The sequence below is a fragment of the Hyaena hyaena genome, unplaced genomic scaffold (genome assembly GCF_003009895.1).
Source record: "Hyaena hyaena isolate Hyena2069 unplaced genomic scaffold, ASM300989v1 scaffold_79, whole genome shotgun sequence".
Taxonomy (NCBI): Eukaryota; Metazoa; Chordata; class Mammalia; order Carnivora; family Hyaenidae; genus Hyaena; species Hyaena hyaena.
In genome coordinates this window covers 192769-210210 of record NW_024080711.1, presented here as the reverse complement: position 1 = coordinate 210210, position 17442 = coordinate 192769, and the positions used below count along the sequence as shown (strand labels likewise).

The 17442-nt window shown below is 37.7% G+C and overlaps 1 protein-coding gene across 1 annotated transcript in view; it reads right to left on the bottom strand.

Annotated features, from left to right (window-relative positions):
• Positions 1–17060, bottom strand: part of SPAG1 (sperm associated antigen 1) — a 65126-nt gene extending 48066 nt beyond the window's left edge. Inside the window, exons 1-6 of the mRNA XM_039233814.1 lie at positions 16919–17060; positions 15034–15193; positions 8304–8417; positions 4487–4551; positions 3887–3996; positions 2954–3059 (exon numbers count right to left, since the gene is read on the bottom strand). Coding sequence (XP_039089745.1) covers positions 2954–3059; positions 3887–3996; positions 4487–4551; positions 8304–8417; positions 15034–15193; positions 16919–17058 — 695 coding nt within the window. The 5' untranslated portion in view covers positions 17059–17060. The remainder of the gene's footprint in view (positions 1–2953; positions 3060–3886; positions 3997–4486; positions 4552–8303; positions 8418–15033; positions 15194–16918) is intronic.
• Between the last annotated feature and the right edge of the window lie 382 nt (positions 17061–17442).

Sequence of the window (17442 nt, the reverse complement as noted above, 5' to 3'; positions counted from 1 at the left end):
ATAGCATTGTAAACAAAAACCATCATAGCCCATGTTATGGGTGGAATTGTGTCCCCAAAACTCGGGCTGAAGTGCTCATCCCCAGTAGCTCAGAATATAACTATATTTGGAATTGTCTTTATGGAGATGATGAAGTCAAAACGAGGTCATGAGGGTGCAGCCTCATCCAGTATGACTGGTGTCTTTATAAGAAGAGATGAGAGCACAGACGCATGCTAAGGAAAGACCATTTGAAGACACAGAGAGAGGACAGTCGCCTACAAGCCAAGAACAGGGGCCTCAGAAGACACCAGCCCTCCTGACACTTGGATCAGATTTGTAGCCTCCAGGATGGTGAGAAAATAAATTTCTGTTGTTTGAGCACCTCAGCCTATGGTACTTTGTTATGGCAGCCCCAGCAAACAAACAAAATATAGCTCTGTAAACATACCAAGTCACTACTTACACAGATGCCTAAATATCCAGTTAAGCAGTTTAAGGTTGGCTCTGGTTTTACAAGTGACATGGTAACATAAACGCCCATAGATCTCCTTAAAAAAAACAGTTTAATTAACATCAAATATCAAATACATATTTTGACCCCTTGAGAAAATTTCTTACTACAGAAAAATTGGAGCAATCAATCACAACTAATATCCCTTATTAAGTTGTCATGGTGAGTTTAGTTTATAATCTAAAAACAAGAGTTTAGCTTGTAATCTAAAAGATTTAACTCTAAGGAAATGATCATAATTTGATCAGAGAAGTTTAACTGAAGAAAACAGAAGAGTAGTAGTAATTGAGGAATACAGACTTTAAGAGTACATTTTGCTATGTTAAGAGTATGAATGCAAAATAACTAATGAAAAAAGAAACTTAAAACCTACTTGGATGTTGCTTAAAAGTTGATTTGGAATGCTGTGAAATAATGTATTCCAAAGTATAGGAAAGATAAGGGTATCGGTGCGGTGAATTTTCTAAATCCAGAAGAAGAATAGAAGATGAAAACGGAAGAGCCATAAAAAGTAGAAATGTACTGAGATCATTAAATATGAATATAAAGAAATGACATGATTAGGTAGAGACCAAATATAGAAAACACAAGAATAACTAATACAAGTACCTGACACTGAGTACTTCCCACGTGCCAGGCACTAAACACTAAGCTCATTTAATTCTCACTACAATCCCTGAAAGATGTATTACTGCTCTTCCTATTTTACAGATTAAAAAAATGATGTAACAGAGAGGCTAAGTAACATGCTTAAGGCCACAAGTTAGTAAATGAGAATCAAGACGTAAACCCACTCTACTCCAGCACCTGCTATTGTTACCACATGTTATCCTGTCTTTCAGTATGTTGATTTAATCCTCACGGTTGCTCCAAAGTAGGCACTACACCAGCCTTTCACATTGAGAAAACTGAGGCAAGGGAGGTGAGAAATCTGCCCAATGTCAGAAAGTGGCAGCTTGAGTTCCTTTCACCATTATGCTATGCTGCTTTACTTTTTCCCTCTATGATTTTATTTTCTTAATGTTTATTTATTTTTGAGAGAGAGACAGAATACAAGCAGGGGAGGGGCAGAGAGCGAGGGAGACACAGAATCTGAAGCAGGCTCCAGGCTCTGAGCTGTTGGCACAAGGCCCAATGCAGGGCTTGAACTCACGGGCCATGAGATCATGACCTGAGCTGAGGTCAGACGCTTAACTGACTGAGCCACCCAGGTGCCCCTCCCTCTATGATTTCTTAAAAGAAGACAAGAAAAATTTTGTTCCCTGTAACAGAATAAGATACTCCACTGGTGGAAATCTACAAGAAGAGAGAGAACAACATCAGTATTGATGTCCATCTACCTGAAAGGGGTAGACTATACTGAGTAAAAGATACATCAATAGTCTCTTTACCTTTTATGTTCACCTAAACAATGGAGATAAAATGCTTTAGAGACTCAACATTGAAAAAGAAAATCTTCCTTCCAAAGGTGGAAAAAAGATTGTAGAGAGTTTGTTTCTAAGATGGTGTAAGGGATTCTATATGCACCAGTAGGTTATAACAATGTTTTAGGAAATTAATCTACTTTTCATTGACTGTAAGAGCCTCAAAAGTTCATATAAGTATTTGTTGAACATCTATTATGAACCAGGTACTTCACTGGACACTGGGGATAAAAGATATTTAAAAAAAACTGACAAGGACACTATGTTTTGACAGAGCTTACAGTCCACTTACTATCAAATCACACAAACTTAAATTATACTCCCAACAAGTACCACAAAGGAGAGCCAAGACTGCTGTAAGAGCCTATAAATTGGGGGTCAATGGTGTGGAGGAGTGGAATAGGGTGAAGATTTAACCTTGTCTGGGAGGTAAAGGAAGACTTCCCCTAAAGAAGTAAAGCATTGGATAAGATCTGAAGTTAAGTTAGAAGTAACTAGATAACGAGAAAAGTAAAGAACATTCTACACAGGGGACCCAGTGTATGCAAAAGCCCTGTGGTGGGAGGTAGCATCATAAGTACCATGATTAGATCTAGGCAGTATGACTACAGAACCTGAGTTCTTAACTCTATGCTATATGGACTTTCTGTCAAGTTCCATTCAGATGTTTTCTATTTTCTCTGTAAATTAGGAAGGTTAGGACCTCTGTCAAAACTGGGGGTGGGTGGGGAGCTTAAGGGATTGAGAAAAAGTATTTAAAAAACAAAGCAAACACAAGTGAATTTATGATAAGTCATAAGTATAATATCTTAAATGATTCTGGAAGACTTTTTAGTTATATCATTTCAACAACTAAATAAACATTATTTTTTAAAATGAGAAGTTTAAACCACAACAAAGGGCTCCTGGCTGGGTCAATTGGTAGAGCATGTGACTCTTGATCTCAGGGTCATGAGTTGAAGCCCCATGTTGGGCACGGAGCCTACTTTAAAAAAAAGGGGGGGGGCAAGATAAATCACAGAAAAAATCTGCTCACCTAGTATAATACATCACAGCCTCCTCGTAATCTCCTGAGTTGAAAGCTTCATTTCCTTTTTCCTTTTCACGAGTAGCAAGGAAAGTCTTTTCCTTCTCAGTTAGACCTAGAAATAAATGTTATCTGCTCTAAATAAAAAAATATATAATTGAAAAGAATTTTTAAAAAATTTAAACCCAAGAATGCTTATTTTAACAGAAGCAGTAAACTGTGAAGTGAATAAAAGGAAATAAATTATGTTTCTTAAGTTAGGAAATGTTCCTTTAAGTCATCACAACTTTTGAGTGTTTAGATTTTTCCTATTATTAGTTTTATTTCACTTTAAAGGAGTTATACACATATGGACTTCAAATGAAAACAAACTGCTTTATCTTTTTATTTTGAGGCAAAAGGAAAAAGATTGAGATATCTAGAGAAAAAAAGGACTTGAAAAAAATGAAAAACAAATTACAGAAAAAACATAGGTTTATACTTACCTTTTTGAGTCTTACTAAACTTAAGTAATGTAACTATTACTCATATAAAATTAAGTAAAGGATGGAGCTGAATTTGTTAGAGGTGGTCAACTCTAGGAGAAAAATCCATAAATTAAAAAATATTTTAATGTTTATTTATTTCTGAGAGAGAAAGACAGACTGCAAGTGGGGGAGGGGCAGAGAGAGAGGGAGACACAGAAACTGAAGCAGGCTCCAGAGACTGAGCTGTCAGCACAGAGCCCAACACGGGGCTCAAACTCATCAACTGTGAGATCATGACCTGGGCTGAAGTCGGACACTGAACCGAATGAGCCACCCAGGAGCCCCAAATCCATAATCTTTTAATAGAAATCTGTAGGGCTTAAAGAGAAGGTCTTCTAGCTTAATAGCTTTTATTATAATTTTTTAAAGGTAAACTGTAAAAACTACTAAACTATTCTTATTTTTCTCCAATTACCTGCTGTGTCTATTCTTGTCTCAATTTTAGACAAATGTGACTTGTTGTTTACTACAACTTTTTCTTTGTAATCTTCATCAATTTTTGAACATTCTTTTTCCACGTCAAATCTTAAATGAAAGAAAAAAAACTGAAAAATGTACAGTATAATAAAATGTATTATTGATATTCTTATATTTGTACCACTGTGCCTTTAAAGACATATTCTGAAAATGCATAATACACTTATACTACAAGTCATCTGTTTCGCTCTTAGAAACCATGCAATTCAGTGAGGATTTACATGGAAATCAGACTTAAACTGTTCAGAACTTTGTAATTAAAATTATGATTAATTTATCTCTATTTAAAATTTTTGTTCTTTTTTCTTTTCAATGGGCATAGAATTACCTATTTTTCATTGCTTTTTTAAACAAAAGGATGCTATTGATATTTATTTAATGAAAAATAAAGATCAAAATTGCTTAGACTAGATACTCTAATTACTCTACCAAAGTAACTTGGTAGTTCAAATTTATAGATAATTAAGAAATTACTACAATATTCTATGGTGGAGAATTCTTCAATGACAAATTTTGCATAAAGAAATATAAAACATACTTATCCCATTCTGCATAATCCCTTGGGATTTTCTTTTTTGTTGGTCTACTCTTAGAATAGTTTTCCTAAAAGAATAAAATCATATTTTATGAGACATATTTAACATAAGATTATCATTTTATGATAAATACAATGTGAAAAGCTGGCTTAAGACATACCAATTGAATGGATAAGAAAAATAGGTACTCTTGAAGTTATAACAACTCCAGTATTGTAACAATAGCATACAGCATGTTAAAAAAGGATTTTAAATTGGTGGTTAATTCTGGGAGCAATCTATAGGACTTTAAAGACATACATAAAATTTAAAAACTTACATGTGTGAAATCTCATTTTTAGACATTTTCTTATAACAAAAAAGTAATGAGCTATCATTCTGTCTTTTAAAACCCAGGCACTGGAGAAATAAGAATAACTACTTTGGTGCCTTAGAGTGGTTTTGTTTACAGTGATAGAGACCCAACTTGGATTAATTCTATTAAAAAAAATAAACTACTGGCTTATGTAACAAAACTGATGAAAAGGCAGCAATATTGCTAGATAAAGGATTCAGATATTCTTTCCAGCTCTCCCACTCTCCCTTTGTCTCTAGTCCCAGTTTCTTTCTGTCTACTGATAGCATTTTCCCCACTGGCTACTTGCTTTTCCCATGTAGTAGGCATAGTGGCCATAAGCAGCATGGGATTATAAACTCACAGGGCTCTCAATCAGAAAGGAAAAGGAGGGGGTGCCTGGGTGGCTCAGTCGGTTGAGCACCCGACTCTTGATTGACTCAGGTTCTGATTCCAGGGTCATGGGATTGAGCCCTGGGTTGGGCTCTGCACTGAGCATGGAGCCTGCTTGGGATTCTCTCTCTCTCCCTCTCTCTCTCTCCCTTTGCCCCTCTCCCACTCTCCCCCACTCGCATTCTCTCTCTCTAAAATTAAAATTAAAAAATTAGTCTTTATTAGAAAGAAAGAAAGAAAGAAAGAAAGAAAGAAAGAAAGAAAGAAAGAAAGAAAGAAAAGGAGGGAGGGAGGGAGAAAGGAAGAAAGAAAGAAGGAAAGAAAGAAAAAGGAGAATGCCTCTTCTCTCTACCTTCAGGTAGAGAAATCCCAGGGAGGGACTCAGGACTGGCAAACATGGGTCAGGTGCCCATCCCTGAGCAGGCACTAGCTCACCGCTATTCAGTAGCCCAACCTCGGTCACATGCCCACTACAAGCACCAGAAGAGAAAGAGAAGAATGTAAACAATAGCCATAATGCTCAACTGCAGTTTCTTAAATAGCTTCTTAAAAGTCAGTCACAATCTGAAACCACTTTGAATGGGTGGTTTACATATGCACAATTTTGTAACATTGGGCATTGGTCATTTGGAGTTATGCAGCTCTTCTAAATATTCCTACCTTTCAGTATACAATTTAAAAATCTTGGGGCATCTGGGTGGCTCAGTCGGTCATCACCTCATGGTTGGTGAATCCAAGACCAACACCGGACTCCCTGCTGTCAGTGCAGAGCCCATGTTGGATCCTCTGCACCCCCCTCGGTCCCTCCCCCACTTCTCTCTCTCTCTCTCCCCCCCAAAATAAACATTTAAAAAGTAAATAAATAAAACTAAAAATCTTATCTGTTAATATCTTCATGGAGCTCATCAGAAAAATCTTTCAGTATCTCTTTAAGGGGAAATTTTTTTTGTCGCAGCAGATATTTAAGAGCCACATAAGATTTTGAAATACTCTAAGCTGCACTTGAAAGCTCAGATTTTATCACTAGCAAAAACCACTGTCAATTCTTTTCCCTAAAGTGACACACTTCATTCATTTTCAATACAGTGTCTGTCGAAAGCCCAAGTGTGAATAACCACAACTGGTCTGTCAATCACTCTTTCAAGTTAAAAACTGTTCCAGGAAAAAGTGGTTACTTAAGCTGGCAATTCAACCTACAGATCTCAAAATAACCAACAGATTTCACTTCATAGTGAAGTGCTTTTTGGTTTGTTTGTTTTTTTAAGTTTATTTATTTATTTTGAGAGGGAGGGAGGGAGGGAGAGAGAAAAAGAGAGAAAGAGAGAGAGAGTGAGAGGAAGCGAGAGAGAATCCCAAGCAGGCTCCAGGCTCTTGGCACAGAGCCTGATGCACAGGGCTCAATCCTCTGAACCATGAGATCATGACCTGAGCCAAAATCAAGAGTCAGATGTTTAACTGACTGAGCCACACAGGCAGCCCTTGAAGTGTTTTTGAATACTTCACATTTTGTTACACAGAATATTAAAAAGATGTGTGTCCCCAAGATTCAAGATTTAACAAAATAAAGAAGTTTTGTTGATTCTTCCAAGACATTTTAAAGTTAAACTGGAGTTTTTTACTGTAAACAGGTAGCAGTGGGAAAAAGTGATTACTAGTATAGTTTGGTGCCACTCACTGCCTTGATTTGTGCTAAGGCACCAGCAGCTTCACTTGGATGCAAATGTCAATACAGAAAAGAAGACAAAGAAATAGTATTATTTTTAAAAATAGCATTGACTTTCTAGACCCCTCTGGAAGATCTCTGGGATACCCAGGATCCATGGATTATACCTTCAGAATCATAATACTGCACTCAACTATAACCTCCTGTTACATTTTTAGAGCACAGACTTCGCACAAAATGGGTGTGCAATAAATACAAATTTATTGATTACAGACAGTGGCACCCTTACCATATTACTGTGTACCTCAGTTACATGAGTAATTCTTAATGGAAAGTAAAAAGATGCAGGAAGGTTAATTATCAGAGAGCTGTGTGATGAAGGGCTATGGACTTTTTTTCAATAAAATTGAGTATTCAAACAAAAAATGAGAATAACAATGAGTTATCCAGAATGAAGAAATTTGGGTGGCCAATCTTCCACAAATGATAGGAATAAAAGAAAAAATCAGGGGAGAGGGAATGGAATGTGATCCACATGAGAGCCCATAGACTCCCAACGCCCACAAGGCAATGGCTAGTTCTATAATATCTGAGTCAGGTGGAAGGTCAGCAGCCCAGTTTTAACTTGAAGTTAAGTATAAATGGACCAGGCGGCACCTGGGTGGCTCAGTTGGTTAAGCATCTGACTCTAGATTTTGGCTTAGGTCATGATCTCACAGTTAGTGAGATCAAGCCCTGTGTCAGGTTCTGCACTGTTGGGCTCTGTGTGGGATTCTCTCTCTTTCCCTTTCCCCAACTCACGCTCTCTCTCTCACTCTCTCCCTCTCTCTCAAAATAAATAAATAAACATTTTTAAAAATATATAAATGGACTTGGAACTCCAACAGGCTTCTTCTCTATGAAACCCATGGGTTAAAAAGGACAGGTCTACAGAACAAAAGAGGGATCAATCACAGAAAAATCATCACAAGGGGCTGGGGAAATAAGGGGAAACAATATGCAATAAACAGAGGAATGACATCTATAACTGCTTGAATACCTTAAGTCCATAGTTAATAATGTTACAAATTACTTCCTCTATGCTTCTACTGGACAGATAAAATTATTCCCTGAGATTCTCACACACTGAATTAGATCTCATGTGCTCATCAAAACTGGTCAGAATAGAGCAGATGGCATAACGAATGAAAAAATGAAGAAAGGTAGAAGCTCGGGGTGAAGGTCTTCAAAGGGAAATGGCATTTCATTTTGATCTCAGGGTGATGAAACAGCCTACTCAAGAAGGCAATAGCACACGTCCAGCTGAAGGATAATCCCCAACTCTCAGAGGACATCACACTGTGGTTACTCTGATTAAACTGAGCTAGCGCCCTTAATAAACAACAATCGTCTCCCCCTACCACCCGCACCCCACACCAAAATGTCCCACCTTACTAACATGAAGACGGCTGTTTGAACCACGAACTGGAGGCAAATTATCTTCTGTTGCTGTTTCGTGAAAGTGTATTTTATTTTCTTCATTTTTAATTTCTGATACCCAACTCTGAGAAGAGGGAGAAGAAAGAAGATAAGCATACAGCTTGGAGTAATTAACCACGTGTTAGAAAGGACTATACATCATCATAGTTTCTTATGGGTCATTTTTTTGGATGACAATTTGGTCATGCCATTCTACCTGTAATGCTCTTCTGCTATTTTTTTTTAATGTTTATTTGTTTATTTTGAGAAGAGAAAGCGTGAGCAGGGGAGGGCAAGAGAGAGGGAGACAAAGAATACCAAGCAGGTTCTGCACCATCAGCAGAAAGCCCAATGTGCACCTTGAACTCACCAACTCATGCCATGAGCCAAAATCAAGAGGTGGACCCTTAACCAACTGAGCCACTCAGGCACCCCAATGTACTATTCTTTTAAATTGTGGTAAAATACATAAAACAAAATTTATCATCTTCACCACTTTTAAGTGTATGGTTCAATATTTTTATGCATATTCACATGGTGCTGCCCTTCCTACTTGTATTATCTTCAAGCTTACTCTCATCCCTTCCAACAAGCTTTTCCTGAACTTTCTGGTTGGACTAGAAATGCCCCTCCTCCATGTATTAGCACAGAGATTTAAAATCATCCATGTATTGATCATCTCTCTCACATTCTATAAGTTCCTTGGAGGCAGAACCTATGTCTTCATCTCATCTTTTTGATGTCTGAACCTAGCACGGTGCCTGGCCCATAACAGGCTCATAATATTTATTAAACTGAATTGTCACAGGTTCCAGGAAGAAATTGAGTGAGAGATTTCTTTGTTATCTGTGAAATTCTATTATTATTATTCAGCGGCTATATAGTGAGGGTCCAATATATGTCAGACTATATTAAATTAGGCATGGTTGATACAGCGATAAACTATATTATCTGCCTCAAGAGGCAGAGAACAAAAAGGAGGTAGAGAGGTCAAACAGGAGAAGAAACAGACAAACAGTAAGGGAAGAAAGGTGAAAAGGATGAGGTGGAATTACAAAGGAGGAAAGAAAGAGAGAAGGGGGAACAGGAGGGAGGGGGTGTAGAGGGGAGAAGTGGCAGGGAAAGGCATGAAAGAAAGGGAGATGAGGAGACAAAATCAAGAGGTGACTGAGAAACAGCACACAGTTGGAAAAAAAGCAGGTTCAGCAACTAAAACTAAGCTGTTATTCCCTGGAAAATAAAGCCAAAGAGCTCTGGGCACAAACTGCTATTTTAACTTGTAGATTAATTACCAGATTCTCAATGTCAAGTCAATAAAATAGCAAAATGAGAAAAGTTTTTAAAAATAGCTTTCAGAGTTAGAGAATACATATTCCTCGAAATTATCTTCAAATATATTATTCAACCCAGTAGAATATGCCGAATAAGATAAAGTAAAACGACAAAAAACTGTTTCTCCAGAATTCATTTTAGGAAGTTATTTCTTACGCAAAAGGAAACCACAAAGAACTCTGAGGAAATACAAGTATGTGTATGGTGGAGAGGGAGTTTTCCCAAATACAAAAGCAAGAAAAGATCATAAAGGATAAAACCAAGAACAGTGATGACATAAATTTCTTTAATGAATAAACATGAAAAACACCACACACAAGATTTAAGAAACTAATAACACATTGAAAGAAAATTTAGAATGTATACCACAGATGTCTTACAAATAAATAAGAAACACATCAATAGAAAAATCAATAAAGGGATATCTCCTCCCGGCCCTAATGGATGAGTATCAGGGACTGGATTTGCCCTCTCGCTTCTAGAAAATTGGATAAAACATGAAATGATGGTTTTCACACACTGGACGATAGGTAGAACAGGACAATGATCCCTGAAAGAAAGGAAACAAATGAGCTAAGTCCAGCATTTGTCCCAATTTACTGCCTATAATTTCCAGGCTGTAGCATAGGGAAAGGAAACCCAAGTAGCCCTGAGGTCTCATTCAGTTTGGAGGAACAAAGTTTAGGCTTCAGAGAGGCAAAGACTGCAGAGATATGGGGTGCAAAATATCCAAGAAGAGGGAGAGACAGAAATGACTCTAAAGATGACCTGAGGAGCACTGTATCTGTTTAAGAAATTTAATTCATCATCAAAATCTTTCTTATAAAGAAAATTTGAGACCTAGATGGCATCAGTGGTGAATTATGGAAAATATTTAAGGAAGAAATAATGGCAATTACACACAAACTTTTTTAGAAAATTAAAAAAGAGAGAACATATCCCAACTTTTTCCACAAAGCCAGTATTACCATGTTACCAATACCAGACAACAACATTACAAGAAAACTATAGACTAATATCTCTCATGACTGCAGACACAAAAATCCTTCAAAAAACTTCAGCAAATTAAATCCAGAAATATATTAAAAAGACACATCATGACCAAGTAGAGTTTATCCTCAAATTCAAGATTGCTATAACATTTGAAAACAGTGTACATAATATACCTTATTAACAGGCTACAAAGAAAATCTTATGTACCTCTCAATGCAGGAAAGGAATTTATAAAATTCTATACCTATTCATGATAAAAATTCACATCAAACAAGGAACAGAAGGTCCCCTCCTCAGCCTTATAAAGGGTCACATCATAAAATCTAAAGGCAACACTGAACTTAATGGTGAAAAAAAGGCTGAATGATAATCTCCCTAATATTGTGAACAAGACAAGGACATCTGCTCTTACCATTTCCATTCAACATTGTACTAGACAGCCAAGCCTGCTCAATAAGTAACGTAAAAGAAATCAAAGGCAGCCATACTGGAAAAGACAAAGGAGATCTTTTATTATTTGTGGATAACATGATCCTACATATAAAAACTTCCAATGAATCTAAAAAAAAGTTATTAGAACTAATATGTAAATTTAACAAGATTGCGGGAAACAAAGTCAATATAAGAAGATCATAAACTGGGCGCCTGGGTGGCTTAGTCGGTTAAGCGTCCGACTTTCACTTAGGTCACGATCTCATGGTTCGTGGGTCAAGCCCCGCGTCGGGCTCTGTGCTGGCTGCCCGCTCAGAGCCTGGAGTCTGTTTCAGGCTGTGACTCCCTCTCTCTCTGACCCTCCCCTGCTCACGCTGTCTCTCTCTCTCTCTCTCTCCTAGAAATAAATAAAACATTAAAAAAAAAGAGAGAGATCATAAACTATAAACTTGCAGTGGACAAATAAAAATGAAATTAAAATTCCACTGATATGAGGTATCTACATTAGTCACACTTATGAAGCAGAAAGTAGAATGGTGTTTGCCAGGGGCTGAGAGCAGAGGGAATTGGAGAATTGTGGTTTAATGTGTACCATTCTATAAAATAAAAAAATTCTGGAGACTGATTGTACAACACTAATGAGCCGTATACTTAAAAATGTCTAAATATAATGGGGTGCCTGGATGGCTCAGTCAGTTAAGCGTCTGACTCTTGGTTTTAGCTCAGGTCACGATCCCAGAGTTTGTGAGACTGAGCCCGGTTTCGGACTTGCTGACGGCATGGAGCCTGTTCGAGATTCTGTCTTCCTCTTTCCCCGCCCCTCCCCCACTGATGCTCACTCTCTCTCTCTCAAAATAAATGAATAAACTTTAAAAAAATTAAAAAATTTTTTAATGTCTTAATACAACAATGTGAATATAATACTAATGAAGTATACACTTAAAAATGGCTAAGATGGTCAATTTTATATGATATGTATTTTATCACACCAAAAATACATACATACGTACAATTTTGCAACTAGAGTGATTTAGAATGAGCAAAAAAAAAAAATTGAAATTAAGAAACATTAACTTTGGGGTGCCTGGGTGGCTCAATTGGTTAAGCATCCTTCTCTTGACTGTAGCTCAAGTAATGATCTCACAGTTCATGGGGCGAGTTCAAGCCCCACATCAGGTTTTCCACCAACAAAGCAGAGCCTGTTTGGGATTCTGTCTCTCCCTCTCTCTGTCCCTCCTGCATGCATGCTCTCTCTCTCTCTCTCTCTCAAAATAAATAAATAAAACTTTAAAAATTTTTAAAAATAAAAAACATTAACTTTTACGATAGCATAAAATATATGAAATACTTAGGAATAAATTTAGCAAAAATCATGCAAGAACTATGCACTAAAAACTACAGGATACTGGGACAAGACATTAAAGAAGACTTAAACGAACAGAAAACATATGATGTTCATGGATCAGAAAATGTCAATATTGTTAAGATGTCAGTTATTCCAAAATTGATCCATAAACTCACGACAATCCCAACCCAAAGACAAGCAAGTTATTTTGCAGCAATTGGCAAGCAAAGGACCTAGAAGAGTTAAAACAACGAAAAAGTAAATCTTTTTCAGTAAAAGAAAAGAAATCAGTAAAAGAAAAACTGATTTCATCAAAATTAAAAACCTTCGCTCTTCCAAAGACACTGTTATAAAAATGAAAAGGGAATCCACATACCTGCAAAATGTGTATCTAGTGAAAGATATGTATTTTACAACTAAATATGAACACAAATAATTCAATTTTTTAATGGGCAAAGGATTTCAAGACTTTTCACAAAAAAAGATCTATGGATGCCATATAGGCACATGAAAAGACCCTCAGCAAAGTCATCATTAAAATGGATATTAAAGGGCACCTGGGTGGCTCAGTCAGTTGAGCGTCAGACTTTGGCTCAGGTCATGATCTTACGCTTGGTGGGTTCAAGCCCCATGTCAGGCTCTGTGCTGACAGCTCTGAGCCTGGAGCCTACTTTGGATTCTGTGTCTCCCTCTCTCTCTGCCCCTCCTCCACTAGAACTCTGTCCCTCTCTCTCTCTCAAAAACTAATAAGCCTTAAAAACTTCTTAAAAATAATAAGATGGAGGGGCGCCTGGGTGGCTTAGTCGGTTAAGCGTCCGACTTTCGCTTAGGTCATGATCTCGCGGTTTGTGGGTTCGGGCCCCGTGTCGGTCTCTGTGCTGATTGCCAGCTCAGAGCCTGGAGCCTGTTTCAGTCTGTGACTCCCTCTCTCTCTGACCCTCCCCTGCTCACGCTGTCTCTCTCTCTCTCTCTCTCTCTCCTAGAAATAAAAATAAATAAATAAAAAATTAAAAAAAAATAAGATGGAAATTAAAACCACAATGAAATACCACTGCATACTTAATAAAATAGTTAAAATTAATAAAACTGCCAGTACGAACTGCCAACCAGGACGCAGAGCAGCAAGAACTTTTATACACTGCTGGCAGGAATGCCACTTTGGAAAACATTTTGCCCAACTGGAAAGTGGATAAACAAACCATGAGATACTCACACAATTCAATACTACTCAGCAAATAAAAGAAACCAACTACGAACATGCAACAACAGAGGTACACCTCAAAAGCATGATGCTAAGTGAGAGAAGACACAAAAGACCACACACACAATTTGATTATATTTATAGAAAAGTCGAGAAAAGACAAATCTGTATGATAGAAAGCAGTTCAAAGGTTACCAGGGACCAGGGTGTGAAGTCAGCACTGACTGCACTGGGACACAAGGAAACTTTTCAGACAAACAGAAATGTTTTATAGCATATACAGGTGTCAAAACTCAGTGAAATGTAGGCCATTAGATTGCTATTTTTTATTGAATGTAAATTATACCTCAATACAGCTGATTAAATCACTAAACATATAGGCCATTAACAAAGAAGAAATTCAACTGATAGACAAAAAAATTTAATGTTGCTAGTAATCAAATACACCATTATCATTTTTCAATTATTTGATTAAAAAATGATTACAGTACCCATGAGGAATGCCTTCATTTTTTCAAAATGTTTATTGATTTTTGAGAGAGAGGGCACACAAGAGAGCAAGCAGGGGAGGGGCTGAGAGATAGGGAGACACAGAATCCAAAGCAGGCTCCAGGTTCTGAGCTGTCAGCACAAAGCCTGAACCAGGGCTCGAACTCACAGATCATAAGATCATGACCTTAGCTGAAGGCAGACACTTAACCAACTGAGTCACCCAAGGGCCCCAGTGAAGAATGCCTTAAACGGGCATTAATATATACTGCTGGTGAAAAGGCACAACTTCTCTGAGAATATGGAAATATGTTTCAACAGCCTTAAAATTATTCAAATCCTTTGATCAAGCAGCTTGAATACTAATAATCTATCCTGAGGAAATAACCAGGATGGTACAAAAGAAATTATAAACCAACATGTTTGTATAGCACTATTTATAGAGGCTGAGTCAATTGTTTTTCTTTGATAGGATAGAATATTGTTCAGTCATTTAAAATACACATGGTGAGTGCCTGGGTGGCTCAGTTGGTTAAGTGCTGGACTTCAGCTCAGGTCAGGTCATGATCTCTGTTTGAGAACCCACATCAGAGCCTGGAGCCTGCTTCAGATTCTGTGTCTCCCTCTCTCCCTGCCCCTCCCCACTTCTGCTCTGTCTCTCCCTCTCTCTCAAAAATAAATAAACATCAAAAAATATATAAAATAAAAAATACACATGTGGGTGTACGGACACAAAAATATACACATTCACAATATTCTCCTGGGTGTGAGACGCAACCAATACTACCTAAGTGATTAACACTAAAAGCCCTTCACTGACAAAAAGAGAAAGAAGCCTAGGATTTTGGAAAAGTGAAGTAGACATATATATAGTGTGACAATGTCACAGAAACCAGTGTCACTTTATACCTTTATATCACCGTCAATTTTTTCCCATTCTTCTGCTGTAAAACTGGATGCTGTTGCTGCAGGTTTATCTTTCCTCAAAGCTCTACTTCCAGGAGCCAAGCCTTTAAGGCGCTTTTCACAAAATTCCGTAAGTTCAGGATAATATCCTTCCTCACCAGACCTTTAAAAAAATTCAAACTTTGGAGTTACCACTTTCTTTGGAGATCATGTAGTCTGGTGGTTTACAAGCTGGGCTCTGTGGAGCAGAGGGGTTCTGTGGAGATCTCCAGGGCAGCCCCTGCACAGGGATGAAGGCTGGAGTGCAGGCTCCCCATTCACCTTCCCCGACCAGCACAACCTCCATTTTTATGTTACTCTATGAAGTGATGCAGTGAAGGAAAAAATGGAGCCCCAAAGACCAGTTTCTATCACACACTTTGAAAGGTGAACAAATAACATCTTCTCTCCTCTTTAACATGTTCATTTTGTTATATAAGGTAATTTTAACTTATACATGGAAATTCAGTATTAGAGATAGGCACAAAATGAGACTGGATTTCCTTTCCAAGGAGGAGTTTGTAGCTCAATTTTTTTTCCCAAAGGGATAGGAAGAAAATGGCAGAGGAAGGGTTCAGAACACACCTCTAACTGACCACTCAAGGAACAGAATTCATTCCTAGAGAGTTAAATGGAAAACTCTGTTCATTGCTTTTTAAGGAAAATCAATCATTTCCTTTTCTCCTGTACTTCTGTTTACTTCTAAATTTTTAGAAAAATAGAAAAAAAATCCCACTTTCAAATTATTTTTTAAAAAGAACTCCAAGCCAATGCAATGTAACTTAATTAAGCTATTCATAGAATTTCTTAGAACCAACATAACGTGGCTTTCAAACTCTTCCATCACACCAACTTCTTGTTTGCTTTATCAGTCCTTGACCCAACATAAATGAAAATGTTCATATACTGCTGAGAAAAAAAGGAAAAATGTGGTATCTTTCATCGTTCTATTACGGAAGTGATGAGGTTATGACATCTACTCTGGCTGGGCATAAGCAGGGATGCTGAAGGTGATAACAGAAAAAGATGATGACACAGTGATGACGAAGGTGGTCATAAGAAGAAAATAGAGAACTGCCACAAGCAAAAGGAATACTACTGACGACCTCAAAAGGAGCAATTCCTGCTCCACAAGTGCTCCCACAATATTAGGAAGGAAAGGGAAACTCCTCATGACATCCAAAAAAGGTGGCCCAGAGTTGTATGCCACAGGGCAGTGTTTCTTGAAGTGGGCTCCCTTGACCACCTGCCTGTCAACTAGCCAGGCACTTGTTTAAAAACATATGTTCCTGGGTCCCACCCCAGATTTCCTGAGGGAGGATCTCTGGGAATGGGACCTGCAAATTTGCGTTTTTAAAAACCATATTTGATGTATAGCAAAGTCTAACAATCACCACCATGGGGCCCTCACCCAGAGAAGGCCCAGGTTCCCTGGCCTCCCCACCATCCTCTCCTTGTGACAGCTCAGAGTAAGTCATCAGTTTTGTTGGCAGATAGTACTGAGTGGGAGAGTACCAAAGAACTTTCTAAACTGGCAGACTGGTGAGCTAACCTTATCTCCTAACGGCTACTCCCAAGGCTACCTTACCTTTTCCTAGAAAACGTGGAGGAAGCAAGAAAAATATCCTCTTGAATACTAATGAGCCGAAATTGCACGTTGGAAGTAGACCTAGCCAGAACCCTCCAAACTAACCACAGGATCAAAACAACTATTTTGGAACCTAACTTGGGGGAAAAAAGCCCAACATCAATATTTGAAAACTTTCTGCAATATTTCTGAGAGTTGAAACTCTCAGAAGGCACAATATAATTGGCATACTGAAACATAAGATGATTCTTGAATGCTTACCTGAGTACACAAAGAATTTTTTCTAAGTGTTTAACATCTGAACATTTTTCAATATACTTGAAATCCAAGTGTTCAACAGGAATTTTAAATGTTTTTGTTGTTCCAAAGCCCCATAATGATGGATAATCTTTGGTAGTCATGGCTGAAATGTAGCATAGAAAAAAGTGATGAAGTACATACTTAATACATTTTTAATTTGGATAGTAGTAACCATCTAGGCATTTCTGTATCATTTATTTTTCATGTCGATGGAAAAGCAGTGGTGTTTTTTCTAAGGAAGGCTACTCATTTTAAACTCTCTCTCCCTGATAACAACAGTTAAGTCATCACCCCTTTCACCTTTCCCCACCTCCTTACATTCTCTGCTGCCCAGTTGCATCAATGAACATCTCCCAGATCTGTGTTCTAATGGCATTGTGCCCATACCTTTCTCATGGCATATATTCTAATTACGTATTTTTGTCTTCCCTTCTAGATTGTGAGATCTTACTTTTATTCATCATCATATATTCAGGACTAACATA